General features: G+C 40.6%; 1 protein-coding gene across 4 annotated transcripts in view; it reads left to right on the top strand.

Moving 5' to 3' along the window:
- The first annotated feature begins 3,179 nt into the window (after nt 1–3,179).
- Nucleotides 3,180–18,303, top strand: part of ANKRD10 (ankyrin repeat domain 10) — a 37,958-nt gene continuing 22,834 nt past the window's right edge. The window contains exons 1-4 of one of the 4 annotated variants that reach the window (XR_005102362.1): nt 3,364–3,526; nt 9,316–9,468; nt 10,521–12,406; nt 17,762–17,853. Coding sequence is in view for 2 of the 4 variants with exons in the window: in XM_037375747.1 (XP_037231644.1) it covers nt 3,326–3,526; nt 9,316–9,468; nt 17,762–17,853 (446 nt within the window). In the remaining 2 variants the exon portion in view is untranslated. Of the gene's footprint in view, nt 3,527–9,315; nt 9,469–10,520; nt 17,854–18,303 lie in introns of all 4 variants that reach the window. The other 3 variants (XM_037375747.1, XM_037375748.1, XR_005102361.1) reach the window with 3 other exon arrangements.

Here is an 18,303-nt window from a genome sequence, read left to right as displayed (position 1 = left end):
TGTTTATCTTGACTACAACCCACATGTTTTTGATATTTATTCCTTGTTATGCTAGTTATAAACAAGTAAGCAACCATTGTCAATGCTTATACACAACACCATAAGAAACAGTGCGCCTGTTTTCAACCTAAGAAACTGTATTCTTTAATACCAGGTGTTCTGGTAATGACCATTTTTATAACATATGTTGTGGGTTTGGGTGTTGTTTTTTGTTGTTTATTTATTTGTTTGGGATTTTCTCCTTTTCTTGTTTCAACTGTTCTGTCATGTGGGACCTTTATTATTTCATCCCAAAACGAGGCATACTGATGTAAAGCATTAGCATCTGCCTAGCTGTGTGTGGGGCAAAAAATGCCATATAACCCGGAATCATAAGTGCACATAGGATAGGAAACTCTTAGAACTTGTGAAAACAAAGGCCAGAACCAACATAATACGAACGTTTTTGTAAGGCAAAGGCCAAGGCACTGAACCGAAAGTTGCTGTAGCTGAAAGTACTCCCTCCCCTGGCCAAAGTATTTAGCTCTCCCGTGCTTCAGTGTCACCATCTATGTAAGGGTTTATTTGTAATTCATCCTCCTTTATACATTATTCTGAGATCTACAACCTAGTAGCCTTCTAGAAATCCAAGTATTATTTTATTTTGGGGAAGATACAATAATATCTAGAGGATACAAATATTAGCTGTAGTAACTCCTAGCGTTGAAATTCCTCGTCTTTATGTTCATATCATAGTGTTACGTTTTTCCTCAAAGCACTTTGATAAATTGAGCTTCTTACCACCACTCAGGACATAATTTTATTATTCCCATTTTGCCAATAAAAAAACCGAATGAAATGAGCCTCTACAGTTTAAATAATGCCACAATGAAAAAAGCAGCTGAGGTCAAAACAAAAGTTTGTGAAAGCAAGCTTTCTATCTTCATATTCTCTGACTTGATACTGCTATAAAAATACATCTATATATAAAGTTAATAATTCTTACAAATTTCTAGTTAAATGTGATAGTTCTTGTTACCAGACTTGTGCTGCTTTTCTTAAGTACAGACAGCCGTATGTTATTACTTGACTGTCCAGATCAAAACAGGACTTTGAGAACACAAGTGTTTTGTTTTGCTGTAATTTTTACAGTCTAAATCCACTGTTTCTAGCTCAGGCCATCACTGTGATATTTTAAGGAAGACCTTAAGACAAATACCCTGTTGGCTGCTGCAAGAGCATCCTGGAAAGCAAGCACCTCCTCCTACATGAGAGCAGTACAATCCAACCACGCACCCACTCAGTATCAGTACCTTTCCACAGTGAATGAATTCCCTAATCACCTCCTTGAAGACTACAAACCTACCCCATATGATGTCTGTCTAATTCCCTTTCTAAGATTTTTGCATATGTATGAAAAGACTATTTGCTATGGGATATGTCAAAAGGGCGTATTCTAGGATGCAGGTCTTTCTGTTTGCAGGTAGGTGGTTTTGTTTGTATTGGAATCTTATCTCTGAGGACTGGATATCATATATACACAGTTTAAGCTATGCCAAAATCCAAAGAAGCCAAATAAATGTGAAGAACACCTATGTGTTCTGTCACTATACATACTTGCTGTGAGTAGTATACAAAACCATTATCAGGGACACTTCCTTCAAAAGCTGAAAACATTGACATGTCAGCCCAACAGTCCAGAGATCTCCTTCAAAGAGTATATGGAATAAATAAAAAAAAATATATTAAAAAATTAAAAACAAAACCCCACCATCTTTATACATTTAACTACTAGTTCAATCAGAAAAGTAATTAAAAAATCCATTTAAACCAAATAATTTCAGATGTTAGCTTCTACCCACCACAATACAAAATCAACATTTCCCATGCACAAAATCTAATCCAAAACAGTTACAAACGTTTTGATTATTTTTCCTAATTATTGGGGTTTGCTTCCATAAGAGAGAAAAACAACATACTTTCTGAGAAATCAGAACTCTTACATTAAGAAAAAGTAATTTCACAATACCTTGATGATCAATTTAACCTGATGTTAAAGAAAAGCTTTCAAAATTCTAAGGTCTCTTGGTACTTTTAACAGAAATTGATACTTTCTTTGCCCCCAAACATAATTCCTGGCTTGCATCGCTTAATATACTGAAAAAGGAACAGCCCTTGATTTTCAGGGGCAGATGAATGTACTTAAACAAACATATTATCGATTTAATTTACTACGGTCAGAAAATTAGTACACAAATACTTTGGACAGAAGGCAATTAGCTACATGGGAAAAGTAACTTTGGACAGAAGACAAAAGTTACATGAAGTTTCTCTGCAGTCATCACTCAAGGACTGGGTTTTAGTTGCAATTAAAAATTCGGCATCGTCACTTTAGTCAGACACTAAGATCATCCTTTGGTTTGCAGTACATCATGCGGCACAAACCCATAGAGACCTCCCCGTGCTGAAGTCCGCCTGAGAGCACTTACACAGAGTATGCGAGCACCACCGCTGAATACTGGGGTGCTGGGTCAGGGCCCCAGCGAGGGAGCGTGCTACACGCACACCAACCGGCCCTGGGAGCTGAGGGCTGCCTGCTCAGAGGAACGAGGTCCCTTGGTGTCTGGGGAAGGGTTTGATCAGGGATGGTTTGTTTCCATCAACCCTGCTTCCCTGTGTGCTTTTACACAAACATCCTGCCTGCCTACCTACCGCTGCTAACCGCACAGGCGCTCTGGGGAGCGAAAACCCCCGTAAAATGGCAATTCCCATCTACACCCATACTACATCCCCGAGGGAGGCCGATCCCGCTACCCACAGCAAAGGCGAAGGCTGGGGAACGCTCCGTGCCCCGCGGCTGAGCCCTCTCGCCGGCCGGAACCACGGGCCCCTCCCCTGGCCCCGCGGCGCAGGGAGAGCGAGCAGCACGGCCGCGCCGGCTGGCTTTCCCGGGCGGGGAGGCCGCTCCCGCCCTGCGCCGCCGAACCGGCCTCCTCAGGCGGCCGCGAGCACCCCGCCGCCTCAGGCCGCGGAAAAAACGGGCGGCAAGGAGTGGGGGGGGCGGCCGCCGCGCGCCTCCCGCCGCCCCCCGCCCTGCCCCGCCGGCGCTGCCCCCTCCTCGCCCCCGCCGGCGCCCCGCGGGAACCCCGGCCCCGCCCGCGAGGGGCGGAGCGGCGCGCTCGGCCCCGCCCCGCTTCCTTTGTGTTCGGGCAGCGAGCGGCAGCCGCAGTCGCCGCCGCTTCCAGCCTGGGCAGCGCGCCTCTGCCTGATTCTTCTCTGTCCCGCCTTCCTATTCCCCCTCCCCTCTCGCCGCTTTCCCCTCGTCCTGCCCGCTCTCCCGCTCGCCATGTCGCTGGGAGCCGGCCCCGAGGCGGGTTTCTCCAGCGAGGAGCTGCTGACCCTGCGCTTCCCGCTGCACCGCGCCTGCCGCGACGGGGACCTGCCCGCCTTGTGCGCGCTGCTCCAGAGCTCGCCCTGCTCCGACTTGGCGGCCGAGGATTCCTTCTACGGCTGGACGCCCATCCACTGGGCCGCGCACTTCGGCAAGGTGGGGCCCGGCCCGGCTCGGCTCGGCCGGCGGAGCGAGGGAGGCGGCGGCGGCAGCGGGGGGGTGAAGGGGAAGGAGGGCGCCAGCGCCGCTCGCTCGCAACGCGGCGCCATCTTTGCCCCTTGCGCGCGCTCTGCCGGGAGGCGCCCGCCGCGCCCCCACCCCCTCCGGTCGCCGCTCCTGAGGGGATCGAGGAGCCGCGGCCCTTGGCTTCTGTCCTGTCGCCGCGGTCAGAGCGGCAGCGGTGGGGCACATCACCGGGCCGGTGGCACCTGCCGCCCCCGAATCACTCATCCTCGCCGCCGGCCGGAGCGGCCTCTGGTCCCGCTGCCCGCCCGGCAGGCTGCCTGGCTTGCTGACAGGGGTGGCCCTGGGTCGCGCAGCCGGGCTTTCAAAAAGGCGCCCGGGTCGCCGGCACAGTGCGGCGGGAGCCAATGGGCAGGAGGAGGGGCAGGGGGCTCCTCCCACGCCGATCCCCTCGGGGCTTGCCTGGCGGGCGCCGGCCGGGGCGGGAGGGAGCGCCGGGGTCGCCACCCCCTGCGCCCGCTGCCTCGCCCGTCCCCTGGCCGCGCTTCGTGCTTTGTGTGCAGTCTAGTCATGGCCCTTATCGCCCTCTGACTCCGCACCTGGAGACTGTTCTGTTGTGGTGCCTGTGTTATGACTACCGGCTCATTAGGAGCTTCGGAAGAAGGTGCTTGGGCTTATAAAGCGCTCCTCTGTTGCCTTCAGAATGAAAAATAACTTTTTTCACGTTTATACGTGAAATTATACGGGGGTTTTTTTTGCACGGTTTATATGCGTGCAGATACGAGAACAGAATTAACTGCGTTGGCATCGCTGCAACGCAGAAATGATTGACATAAGTAGCCACGCTAACTTCAAGTGTAAAGATGAGTGGTATCTTGATTTCTTGATTTTATGTAGGTAATGTGGTGAGTGTTCTAGCCTGTGCAGAATTCTGGGCTAGAGGGTTGGGGTTTGGGGGTTTTCCTCATTGTTTGTCTGGGTTTGGATTTTGAGGGACTTGTTGTTCTCCCTCGCGTTGCAATATTTTTCTCTTTGTGTGTTGATTGTGTGCCAGGGGAAGAATATAAATGCAGTTAGGCAGTTGTCATTGTTCATAAAAGTACATTAAGAGATGGTTTCTATATGTTATGTGATCTTAACCTGCAGTGCTTGTTTGAGAAACATAGCTAAGAAACAACAACAAAAAAAAGCGCCCCACCCTCAAAACCTCCGAAACTAAATGCTAAATCGGTCTTTTTTTGTTTCAGAAAGAAGGTAATAATCTACACTCAAAAAAAAAAAGTGGAGCGCCTTAAATTTTATCATGAAGCACATTCATAGAAATGTGGAGATACTAATTTGGCACTAGAGTTCTGTTTCCTTTTACCATCTTGTAATTTCTCTCCAGTGCATGCTTGTGGCAGCCTTGCTTTTGTCTTGGAAGTGTGTGTGGTGGTCTGTGTTTTTCTTTCAGCATCTTCAGCTTTCTACTAACCATCCTAGTTTATGTGAGATTTCTGTGTACATTCTAGTGCTAGTTCCTGTTGAAGAGACTATTGCAGAAACAGCTAACAAAGGGAATAAGTTAATCTACAAGATACTGTTTATACTTGCCATCTGCATTCTTGGGTGTCAGCAAAATTTGATACATGTTTTTGTGGAGGTTGCTGCATGTGAGGGGGAAAAATCTGGCAAGAAAAATGAGACTTGTGAAAATGACATAGGCTATAAATGGGTTTTATACAACTTTTTATATATGTACTTTCCTAAAAGCCTTGTGACGAGAGTCAAGGCAATTTCAATTTACAGAAGTTACCCATGTGTTTTATAGTCTTGTTGGCTAGTATTCCTTTCTCTGAGCCAGACAGGGTAGAATACACTTGAAAAAGTTACAGTAATGTATTTGGAACCCAAACTCAAGTGACGCTGTGTTTGTGTGGTATAGTTATACTTTTATCTTTTACCAGTTAATAGATGTTTGCCAGCAGTGGAGTAGCTGCTCTTAGGGGACATTCATATGTATGTTTTATCTTCTTGTTTATGTTGGGATTTTTTTCCAAATACAGATACATCAAAACTTCAAATGGAGGGTTCTATTTCTCAAGTATCAGAGTTTTAAAACATTAATTTTTGAAATGTTCATCAGTAGTTACCAAACAAGATTCTTTTCACTTCTCTTTTTCTGGATTGTGTGGGATTGTCATTGCATTTGTATTTCTTTTCTTGAAAGAAATTAAATGGTGACAGAACTTCTTGGCTGCCCTTCTGATACAGGGCCATTTAGCAACAGGGTCCACTATACATGTATTGTTTCTAACTGCAGCTCTGTAGGAGGCTGAAATGACAAAACTGATTTAGTTCCATTCTGGAAGAAGTCCTTGCAGACCAACTTCTTTAGAGTGAAATCTACAACAGTTCATACGTGTATATATGCGTCTGCATGTACATACAGTATCAGCCTAGGGCTGGTTAACTTCAGCAGCACAGAGGTGTTTCTTTCCCTTTACCTGTTGCACAATTTGAACGCAGAACAAAGAACTCATCTCAAAGGAGAGTACAAAATCATTTTAGAATAAAGCTATGTATGACTACATTCTTGCATGCAGTTGTAGATGTGCTGCAGTAAGGAAGTAGTAGCAGCAGTCAGGTTCCATTATGAATTAATATGTGAAAGAGAAAAGGGGGGGGGGCATGATATTGATGTAATACTAGTACCAATAAAAATGAAAACACAGTATTTTTTAATAGTTTAGTCTGAAACATACTTCTACAGCTTGCAATGAATAAAATACTAGCAAAGTCGATTGCAAGTGATACTACAATTTGTGTTTCTGGTTGTAATACCTGTTTTATTAATGACAGCATGGACCTCCTTTTAGAGAAAGCAGTAAGTTCAAATTGCTGTGTTGAGTATCTGTGGTAGAGTTTGTGTTTTCAGGACATTACCTGACTGCAGAGAAGTGCTCATATCCCGAGATGTAAACTAATTCCCATTAGAGTTGCTGTATTCCAATAAGAGTTAATTATATAGTGCCCTAAATTACCCTGGCATTCTGTACATTCCTGAGAAGATGGGTTGGAATGTAAAATTGTTAACAATCTAAAAAGCTGCCAGGGAGGTAGAAAATGAAGGTTTTGCATGAAAAATGAAGTTGCTGTTAATTTGCTTTCTTAGACTAACCTTAATTTAATTTTTCTTTTTAACCACTTACATGCATAGTTTTATTTTTTTCTGACCACATCTGTTTGCTTGTACTCTTCCACTTCTGTTTTTGCCCTTGACTGTTTATGTTACAGGAAGCAGAAAGTAGCAAGTACCTTGTTTCTTCTGAAACAAAAGTAGTAGAGAGAAATGCCTGTCTCTTCCTTGGTATTTTGCCAGTATTGTGGCCTATATGGAGGCCTGTGGTTTTTTCTTCATTAAATCAGTTTAACCTCTGCTTTAGGTATAACAGTACATTGGAAAATGTCTTCTAAAAGGCTATTTGATGAAAGTGGACTTGTGTGTCTTGATCTCAAGCATAAATAATCAGTGAGGTATTGGTTTTTGTTATGTTGACTTTCCCTATCCACAGAAATAACTTGCCTCAGTTTTCCATCATGTTGGAAGAAGCAGGATTTTGACAGCCATGATGCAGAAGACACTTACCTCAGCTCTTACTAGGATGAAATGTTATGTTTGTTGTTAAACCCCTGTTAGAGAGAATTAAAAAAAAAGTACACAAGAAAACATTTAAATTTGAAGTTGTATAGGTAATGGTGGCATTCTTATGAAACAGTTTAAACAGTGCAAGGTGACACTGGTGAACCAATGTTTTTCCCCTTGCAACTGATGGGCTATAATGCCTGTCTAGTTATGGAAATTTGTTCGGTCCAGTTTCTGTGCAGGAAGTACTACTTATTCCTGAAGTTGTAATGCTTGTCTGAAAGTGTTGTCAAAGTAATTCTATTAAAAGTCTGTTTTAAAAATTGGCTGAACTTTTAATTGTTGTTTGCAGTTACAGGAGAGGGACCTCTTGGTGTAACTGGAGTTTTATTTCCATTACATAGTTGATTAATAATTACAGTGTTACTAAGGTTTAACAGCACTATTGGGGGTGCTAGCATGTGAACAGAAAGGAAAAGCTGAGATTAGCAAATACAAAATGTATTTGGGTGGTCTACCATTAGAATTATAAATTTTATTACACCATTTTTTTGATGTAATTTTTTTTTTGCAGAAGTAGTACTCGATTGCTTTTGAAAAGGTACTTAACCTAACTTTGGAGCTAGATTCATTAATACTGCCATATTTCAGTCAGTCTCACCCTTGCACATTTACTTCATGTAATTAGTGAGTTAATGGTACATTTATGTCTAGTGTCAAGTCTATTAGAGTCCAAAAAAGTACTTAGGTATATCCTAAGGGATAGGGTTCATATATGTGTGTTTGAACTATATGGGGGGAGGAAACAATTGAAGTTCCCAATATATTTGGAAAGCTAATACAAAATAACTCTCTACGGTGGTTGGTACTTTTCTCATGGATGTAATTCATCAAGATCAGGAATTTACAGGTTAGACAAAAAAAGGAGAGACTGACATGAAGCAGTAGAGAAGCACACTGGAGTTGTGGTATTTGTGCTTCTGAATCAGGCTGCCAGCTGACTCTTTGATGCTTTTTAAATTGTTCCTTTATGAACAGACCATTCCACAGCTGTGGTATGGCTAACAAACATTTTCTTTAACTGTGAGAGACTGACCTGTAAATTTTTGTTTTATATGAATCAGTTCCCCGAGTCAGTGTGGTGTTTTTATTGTTTTGCTGTGGCATGTGTGCACAGTGTTGTTTGTTTTCTAACTGCAACAAACGGAAGCCTAGGCTAAACTGTTTATTTTAACATAGTGCATTCCTTTTCCTATCAACAAAAAGACAGTGTTGCTTTGTGACAGGAAAGGAGCAGTTTTTTGGCTATTTTTGAAAGTTGAGGTCATTGTGGCTGTGGTTTGCCTGGCTTCTACAATGTGATGTTAGGAACATTTAAAAATAGTAACTGGATATCTGACACTTCTGGTTAGTGTGATGGGAAAATAAAAGTCAGAATATAGTGTGACAAAATACTGCAATTTTTTAAGACTGAGTGCTTTTCTTTTTTGGTATTGCCGCAAACATGCAACCTATTTTGTTCACTGCTCTTCAGCTGCAGTAACAGGAAAATGGTGGAAAGAATTTTTCCTTTATAAATTTAGCATAGTATTAGCAGTACTGCTTTTCATTAGTAATCTGCTGCTGTCTAGGAAAACATTAAAGGAATTTAAAATCTTGTGTTTTTCTGATATCCTTTCTCTAAACTCTTCTGAGAACACATCCATGTATCTCCTAACAATACTCTTGTTTTGGCAAACGTTATCTAACAATGTGGGTTTAGTATCATGTTTGTAGTTTTGCTGGATCAGAACTTCTCTTCTTTTTTTCTTGCCTTCTTAACAGAAGTGAACCAAATAGTTCTTGTAGTCAGAACTGAAGTATTTATGCCCTCTTTTCCCTCATCCTGAAAATAAATGTTGGAATTCAGTTTTAGGGGTGAGAATTAAGTACTTCTCAGGTATGCTCTGTGGCCAAAGGAGGGAGGAGTATAAGGAGGAGGGGGGAAAATGCTAAGGTTTGTATTCTGTCTTGTATTACATCCATGTAATCTCACTAGTAAGTTTAGCCTTTCTAAGTTTTATGTATTTAGTACGTGCTTATTGTCATAGCACATCTGTGTAATATTTTTTGGTTTTATTCCCTCATGTCTTTAAAGCTGGAGTGCCTAATGCAGTTAGTAAGAGCTGGAGCTTCTGTAAATGCCAGTACAACACGTTTTGCTCAAACACCAGCCCACATTGCTGCTTTTGGAGGACATCCACAGTGCCTGAATTGGTTGATTCAAGTGGGGGCCAACATAAACAAACAGGTATGGACTTGTGTGTATTTCATGTCTGCATATAGTTTTGGAAGGAGTGTCTTGGTCCCTTTTTGCTACATGTATGATCCTTACATTCACATACAGATATGTTATTTTTAACATCAGCTGAAGTCAAATGACTTAATTACCAGTTACAGACCTCTTTGATTATAGTAGAGATAGGAGCAATAAATGTCCTTTAAGCCACTAAAGGTTTGGAGAACATTTGTTTTAGGAAATGACATCTTGCTACTTCTTGAACAAAATGGTGTGCTGTGCTGGTGTTGGCAGCATTAGCAAATACTCTGACACTGTAATGCCTCTTTAGGGGAAAGAAAAAAAGACTAGTGAAGAATATCTTACTTATTTAATATGCTAAGAATTGGAAAATTCACCATTACCTACAGAACCATGAGACCTTTGTGGTACTTCGTGATTAGTCATACATCTAGTACATACATACATGGCATACAATAAGGTCTGCCATGGTTTATTTTAAAGGTGCACCTGGTTTCATACTGTTGTCCATTTTAGATTACTTGCAAAACTTTTCTGGTAACTTCCTGCAAATAGATCAGAAACATGTACTTTACTAACAAAGAAGGAATGGGTGACTTTTATTTTTTTTTTTAATAGTTTTCCATTACTTTTACTGTATGGATAATGATTTATCTGGTAGCAGAGAGTGCAATAATACAGCAAAATTCCTGTAAAGGAGTGTTGTACTCTGGTACAATACCAGAATCAAGTGCTTAAAACTATCATGCTTTTGGGGAAAATATTTGCAGTACTGAATGGATCTATTGTGTATGCAGGGCATACATAAGGTATGCCTTTGAAACAGTACTCAAAATTATGTATAATATTCTATGAGATTAATACTGCAGCATTTACTAATATGGCACAGCACCCATAAAATGTCTGGTCTGTTAAATCTTGCATCATACTTTTTATAAAATATTTAATGGCCAGACTGTTTCATATGCAGTAGAGTTAAGCTAAGTCTGCTGAAGAACTTGAACATTTGCTTTTCTAGAGTTTGGTTCTTTTTCTTTTTTAAGCTATGCAAAAATAAGAAATGGGGAAGTTTGTGTTGAGTTTTCAGAAAAGAAGGCTGGTGCATTGAGAACAGCTGTGAGACACCAGGAGAATTGTAGAAACAATGAAGGTGACTGGATGCAGAGGCTATAGATCGCATCTTCTCCTTGATACCTGACAAAAGTAACTTATGCAATAAGTTATTGCTGCATAGTGGTAGAATCTTCAGAAGAGAAAATACAAGAAGTATAAATGCATCTGGAGACCAGGTAAGAATGTAAAGAAATGGTGATTAGAGAGGAAACATGGCATGCACAGAATAAAGATGTACAAATATCTGCTAAATGAGAAGAGAAGAATGAATGAAAATGAATGAATGAGAAGAATGAAAGTTTCCAACTATGAGGATAAAGAGAAGAACTGACCAGTGAGGTTGAAATGGAGTCGAAGAACAAGCTTGCTGTCCTGGAACATGAGGGGGGGCGGGAGGGAAATCGCATCTAGTGGGCAAGGTTATAGTAAAGAAGAAAGTAGCAGCGGGCCCCCCAAAGAAGAGGAGAAGAGTGCAGAGAGATGTCTCCATGGGCTGAGGGCAATATGCAAATGACTGTAAAGGAAAGCAGAAGGCAGTATAATATGCAGTTAAAAGTAGGCAGGAAACTCATTCCAGCCTGAAGTAATCACCAAGACTAGCCAGTGACTCAGGAGTCTTTACAAATTTATGGCCTGTCACCAGAGCAAATACAAATAATAGATCTGTAGTCTTCCACAGGAGGAAGAGTACTGTGATGCTCAAATTTTCTGATAGTGGTGACAGTATCATATAGATTTCTAAAGGCAGATTTGGATGTTGCCAGGCAAAGGACACCAGTATAGATGATACTGGATGTTGACACTGTGGAAGCCTTGTATGTTGTTAATGGTAGGCTCAAGTTACACTTCAATGTCATTTTTTTTTTTGCCCCCACAAAATATTAATTGAACATACAAGCAGAGGCAGTTTAGATTAAGTTCAACATTAAAATAAGAAGATAGTTTTGGTTAATTAAAATGGTAGTAGAAACAAAAAAGTCTCTTAAATTCTTTGTTAGGATGCAACTGGTCAGTCCACACTGGTTTCACATGCATGAGCACTGAAAGCTAGGCAGTGTGCCTTGGTGATACCTATAGCAGCAAACTCATCCCACTGCTATTTGGAATGTTTCATACATGGCTATGTAAAGCATAGTGCATGCTTTGCTCTCCCCAGTTCCTCCCAGCTGTTTATTGAATTGCAGTCAAATTCTAATATTCTTGTTTTATTTGAATTCCTTAATAAATGATCATGGTTCTTTATTTAACTTCCAAGCACTTCCAGGTGACCATCTAGGGCTTCCACCCACACTTGAGCTTTTGGAGCACTATTTCCTGATGTGTATTTTGTTTATTCCTTCCAGCTCGCTGACTGATGCTGTACTTCAAACAGACATAGTCACTGGCTAATGGTTGTGTGAGGACAAGTGTTCCATGGACACTGGATACAATACACATGCTGAGAAAGATCTGGGAATACTTGATACTTAAACTAGTAAAACCTTGCTTCCAAACTGACTCCTGGTCACTGGCTACAGACTAACCCATCACCTCTGGAAAAAGAAAAGGATAGCTTCTGAAAAGGAATCTACTCGAGTCTCTCAGTCTTAACGTAAACTTCCGGTACTCAGTAGAATTTGCATGCACGCTTTCTCATATCTGCCCTGAGGTATGGTATTGTAGCCTATGCTGCCTGCCCTGAAGTTTAGGGAAAACTTGAAAATGCGTGTCTCAGTGCTGGTGACAGTTGCCCAGGACTTTTCTCAGGCAGCAACAGTGAAGGACAAATGCTGAAAACTGCTTGTCCCAACTGTACCTTGCTCCCCAACTAAGTTCTGTGAGTATAACCTGTGATGCCCAGCCCTCTTAGATAACTCTATGTGCTGGCTAGAGCCATCTATCTGTCTTAATGATCAGTGGGCAGTTCTTCCCCCACCCCTGCCAGGATCACCATAAAAAATCACAGGAGAAAGACAAAGTGCCAAGCAATGATCTGCCTGTTTCTACCCAGCAGTGGACTCAAAAGTCCTACTATATTTATATTTTTTTCTTTAGCGGGTAGTACCTGCTAATTGTTACTAATAATGTGACTCAAGATCTGCATTTGGCTACCTGCCTGCTCTAGTTCACTTTCAACAATGCAAAGCAATTACACTGCTGCTTTCCCTGAGATTTTTTTTTTCTGATATTTTATCCTTGTCACAATGCAGTTTATTTCTGTGCTGTTGTACACATTAACATCAGATAATCATGAGTACTTTTTGATTAAAAAGCCTGTTACTTCATTTAAATATATTTTCCCTCTAGCCTCAGCCTGTTAAACATTTCTGTTGTATGTTGACTGTGTTGATTGGCCAGAAAGAGTTGTGTGGCCTGTCTTAAAGAGAAGGGATAAGAAATACTGCATTCTTACAGGTGATGCAACCTTAATTGTCATCTAGCTGGTTGCCATCATTGGCAGTGATGGCAGATAGATGTAGGAGTGTTATACTACCTGTGCTAGCAAGAACTGTAAACACACTAATATCCTTGGTGAGGAGAAAGAAAACGCTCCTTCCTTTGGTATGTTATAGTTTTGCATTTTAAGCAACAATTTGGACTAAATCCAGATAAAGGTATTCCATGAGTTCTCACCTGTACTCAAAATTCAGAAGGAGAAACAATCGTGAGTTCAAAGTGTTTTGGCAAAGAATGAGGGCGGAAAGAATAGTCAGTATTCTCCAGCTTCTACTTGTTGGCTTCAGAAAGGGTAGGGTGCTGGATCTAAGAAATCTGAACGGTTTTTGGTAGTGTGATGAGTTGCTAGAACGTGAAATTCAGTCAGTTGAGTTACAGAATGGAGTTAGTTTATATTTCTTGTCAGGTAAAATAGTCCTTCTGTGTCTTTCTTAGATATCTATACTAGAAGTATTTTACAAGTACTTGCATAGTGTTGTGGTTTAACCCTGGTCAGCACATAAGCACCACACAGCCAATTGCTCTTCATGCCACCACCCCCCCCTGCCCCCCAGCAGGTTGAGGGAGAGAATCGGAAGGGAAAAGTAAGAAAACTCGTGGGTTGATATACAGACAGCTTAATACGTAAAAAAGGAAACAAACCCAAGAAATCAAAGTGATGATAAAAAAATTTCTAAAACCCCCACACCACAACCAAAAAAATCCCACAATTGCTTGCGACTAGCCAACTGATGCCCAGCCAGTCCTGGAGCAACAACAGCTCTGGCAAACTACCCTGCCAGCTTTTCATGCTGAGCATGATGCTGTATGATATGGGATAGTCCTCTGGTCAGTTTGGGTCAGTTGTCCCAGCTGTGTCACCTCCCAGCTCCCTGTGCACCCATAGCCCACTCCTAGCTAAAACACTGGTGTATTACCAACACCACTTTGGTCACGAATCCAAAACATAGCACCATACTGGCTACTGTGAAGAAAATTAACGTTATCTCAGCCAAAAGCAGTGCAGGTAGTTGAAAGCTTTCATTGTAAATGTGGATGGGGCCTCTTTATTTTATAAAGAAATATTTACAGGTAAGTAAGTTTTGGGTTTTTTAGTTAAATGAAAGGGGTGTAAAGGTACCAGTGAGTGAAATGAACTGAATCATACCCAGGGACTTGGAACTTGGAGAACAAAATGGAAAATTTGCTCTTAAGTTCAACTTGACTATCCTAAAGCCAACAGAAATTTGGATCCCAAAAAGAAAGAGGGGAAAACAGTTAGAAATGGCTTTAGACTGAATGAAAAAATAACCATGTCTAAAAGAGGCCTGAGAATAAGCAGAGTTTGAGGGGAAAAAAAAGCAGAAGAAATGTCTTTTGAGGTTAGCAGCATAGTGAGGAAATGCAAACCGATCAATCAAGCTGAGATAAATTTACTGATTTAATCCAAAAGACTCTTCAGCTGCATGAATAAGGAAGGAAGCTAGATACTTTTGCAGTAAAATGGAAAAGAAGTCAAAGGTTATCTAGTCAACAGCCCAAAGCTAGAGATGACGTTCCTTGTCTTTGTGGGAGGGTAGTAATGCTTCTCCAAGGGAAAGGTGGGAGGTGTTGGACAGTGGCAGTGAGCTGCAAAAAGTAAATGTGTCTATGGTGCCTCGTGCCTCTTCTTGTCATCTCCAGGACCACTGTACACAAAATACTTATTGTCTGCAGAAGCAAATGTACATTTTATCTTGAATGCTAAATTAGTAAAACATGATTGGTCTTTCTGCTTATTGGTTTACAATGTGAATTCTGGATTGTGATACACATCTGGGCTGTTGGTACAGTGTTACATCAGAAGGGTAAATGGGACCCTGAAAAGTTCTGTTCTAGATGTGAAAGGCCCGTGTAAGTTATGGATGTTTTTTTTCCTTGGAATATTATTACTGAAGCACATATGGGAACTGTGGACAGTTAGAAGGATTATGAGATATTATCAAGGATAATTAGGAGTTTGTAAGAGCCCCTCAAAATAAAATAACTTTTTTTTTTGGCTATACGGAGCAAACAAAAAAGATAGTGAAGAGGTGTCTTATCCATGAAAATGTGCTAGCCATCTAGACCCTGAATTGCTTTCAGATGCTTCTTGGAAGAACCTCTGTTACAGTGCTTTTTATGTTTGGTGCAATCCATTTCAGTTGTTGCATCAAAACAGAATTGTTCTGGAGTTCATAGAGTATTTTCCTCTGTATGCGTGATTTGAGTGTGTTGAAAAATTAGACATTTTTCAGTGGGAGATATTTTTTTTTTCCTTTCAGTCTAGCTCATAACCCAGAGAGGATTTCTTTGTAGAGCTAGGAGGCTATTTTAGAAATTGTTTCAGCACAAAGAGATTTGTTCCGTAGGAGAACTTCAGAAGTAGGTAATGTTAATGATGACTGAAATTTAGGTGCTGTAATTAACATGAATGCTATAAAAATCAAAATCCATATAGTCCGTCATTCTCTTAAGTATTTGCTCAATTCCTTAGCTTTTAGAGAAGAACACAAGTTTTTTTGGGCCAGTGATTGAAAGAAGCCCTTCTCGAGACATATATTCTCTTATGAGCTATTAACCTTTTTCTGGTTGTTGGTGACAGGATGGTTAGCTGCTATAAGCATAGCTTATTCTTGTAGTGCAGTGGCAAGGAGTCCTTTTGCAAAAGTCTTTTCTTATTCTGGTGTTCCCTCGCAGCAACACTTCATAATTCAGTTCTCTAGATCTTACTGTGTGCAACATGCTAGGCTTATGGGGCTGATGGAGATTTTTGCCGTATGCATGGCTAGTTAAGCTAACTTGCCCTAAACTGAACTTTATGTTGAATTATTATCTTTTAAGTTAGAGTTGGGTTTATAAATACTAATGCTGAACGAAGGAGGCAATTCACATCTTTTCTGCACTTTTACCTCTTTGACAAAAGTTGGGGAAAAGGAAACTAACAAAAAGATGAATCGAAGACAGCTTCTGTGATGGGAAGACATATTACACTATGAAGAAAATTTTCCTGGACAAATGAATTTCCATGTATAATGGAATTGTGTCCTCTGTTAAGCATGTCTGTAACATCAAGAAAAGTTATAAATAGAAGAAATTATATAAACTTCATTGGAAAGCAGTCTTCTATTCATCAGCTACAGGCAACCATCTTGGAAGGGCTCTATGGCTCTTTTCTAATCACCAAGGGCTCCAGGGAGTTTTCTGCTATTTTCTTTCTCAACTTCATGTCATCCTCAGCAATTTTCCTTAGTTTATAAGAAAGTAAACTTTGATACTATTGTTGTTCTCTGCTGGGGGGCACTAGGTGGTTTGCTATTAGGCTGAATATATGTCTTAAGCACTGGTAAACTGGCTTACCCTCAGTGAATTTGTAACTTGTTATAAAAATACTTTACCATGAGCTAAAATTGGCAAGGAGAAAACTGAGAGTATATAACAGATAATTCAAAATTAATTTTCAGGTTACATTTACGTGGTCTGAAAGATGTGATTTAATTTCTTAGAAGCTTGGCAGACAAAAAAACCTTGTTACCTTCTATCTATCAAGATGGTAGTACGATTGTATTTTGAATACATTCACATTGCAAATAAAGCTAAAGTGTAACCAGTATTGTGGAGTTAGGTGTCAACACTGTTGTGGATAAAGACTGGTAAGTCAGTAAAGGTGCTGTGTTACTTTAATAGCTAGTGTTGATATTTTAATAAAAGGAATGGAGAAGCAAAAATGAGGCACATACAGTTAGAATATGCCAACTATCAGTGGAGCAGACAAGCAAAGTCTGCCAGAAATCTGGAGAGAAAGAAAGAAGGTGGGGAAGAAAGGAAAAAATCCAACCTCGCTATGCATTGGAAGTGTTGAGGGTTGTGATAATTAAATCATGTAACAAACCAGTAACTGAACATTTACTTGATACTTCAAGGCCGTATTTCATTACAGATTCTTCTCTGTGGTTCTTAATACTGATGGTTAATTGCAAGTACTCAACTTCATCTGCAGCCTGTAGATCGTGATGCATGGCATTTACCCGCAGCTTGCCAGTTGCATTTGTAAATTCTCCCTGTTCTCTATGAAGATAGTTTGTAGAGAGGAGTTGCCCGGAAAGTGATACACTTCTCCGAGTATGTTTGCACATAATACAAAAAGATTAAATTATTGGATGTGCTGGTTAACAATAATGGAATGTAAATGGGTAAAAATAACCAAAAAAGAAAAGCATATGGCACATGCCTCGACATGTATATATCTCAGGGGAGATCTGGCCTGTCCTGGTGAGTATTTGTGATGCATTACAGTACTGTGTAAATGTGTCAACAAGATTTGAAAGCAATCTAGTCCCACAAACTTGGCCAAGCTGCTTCTGATTTCAGGATGACTTGCTCAGCCCAACATACTGGGAAATAAAAGTGCTAGGAAATAAAGGTGTTGGAGTATCTTCTTATAGTGGTATATGTTGTGGGGTTTTAGCAAGTTTTGCTGAATATGACTCTGCTGATTGCTTAGTTGTCGAATAAGGCTTATCTTGTGAGTTAGATGCCCTTAGCGTTATTTTTTGCTAAATATTTAATGTACATGACACTCTATTGCAAATTTTAAACAATAATAAAGTACCTGATGCATTTGCTAGCTAATAAATGCTGCTTTTATGTATCTGCTTTCTTAACTAAAGTGAGTAATATAAAAAGATTTTAAGTTTAAGAAAGATTATGCTTGACAAAATGCAGTTTGTCTTTACAGGATTATGTTGGTGAAACTCCTATTCATAAAGCAGCACGGTCTGGTAGTATGGATTCCATAAGTGCCCTTGTGGCTCATGGTGCGCAAATAGAGTAAGTGAGGTATTTTTTTTTGTTGTTGATTGTTGTGTGTTTAGCTAACTAACTTAGACCAGTAAATGTAGATACTAATGTCAGAAAGAAAAGTCAAAACAGCAGACACCTGATTGAAAGAAAGCTAGACATGTTCTACTGTAATGAAGCCCAAGGTGTTTTGCATGTCTAGTAATACAGTTTATTTTACTTAAGTGATACCAGTATGCTACGTTACTATTGCATTTATATCTGATATATTGAAATACTTACCATGCTTCTGTCAAATGACCCCAAATAGTACACTTTAACTAGTGTGTAGTTAGTTTTTTCCAACAAATTTAAACACCTTGCACTGGTGAATAAATATAAAAAACAATGCGAAAGCAACATTATGTGCAAAAAAGCAACTCACACACTCTTCACAGTTAGTTTAATACTGTTTGCTAGTGTATTGTATATTTGCCCTGT

Source organism: Falco rusticolus, chromosome 2, assembly GCF_015220075.1.
Source record: "Falco rusticolus isolate bFalRus1 chromosome 2, bFalRus1.pri, whole genome shotgun sequence".
Taxonomy (NCBI): domain Eukaryota; kingdom Metazoa; phylum Chordata; class Aves; order Falconiformes; family Falconidae; genus Falco; species Falco rusticolus.
The sequence above is the reverse complement of the archived record's forward strand: the minus strand, read 5'-3'. Positions and strand labels throughout refer to the sequence as shown.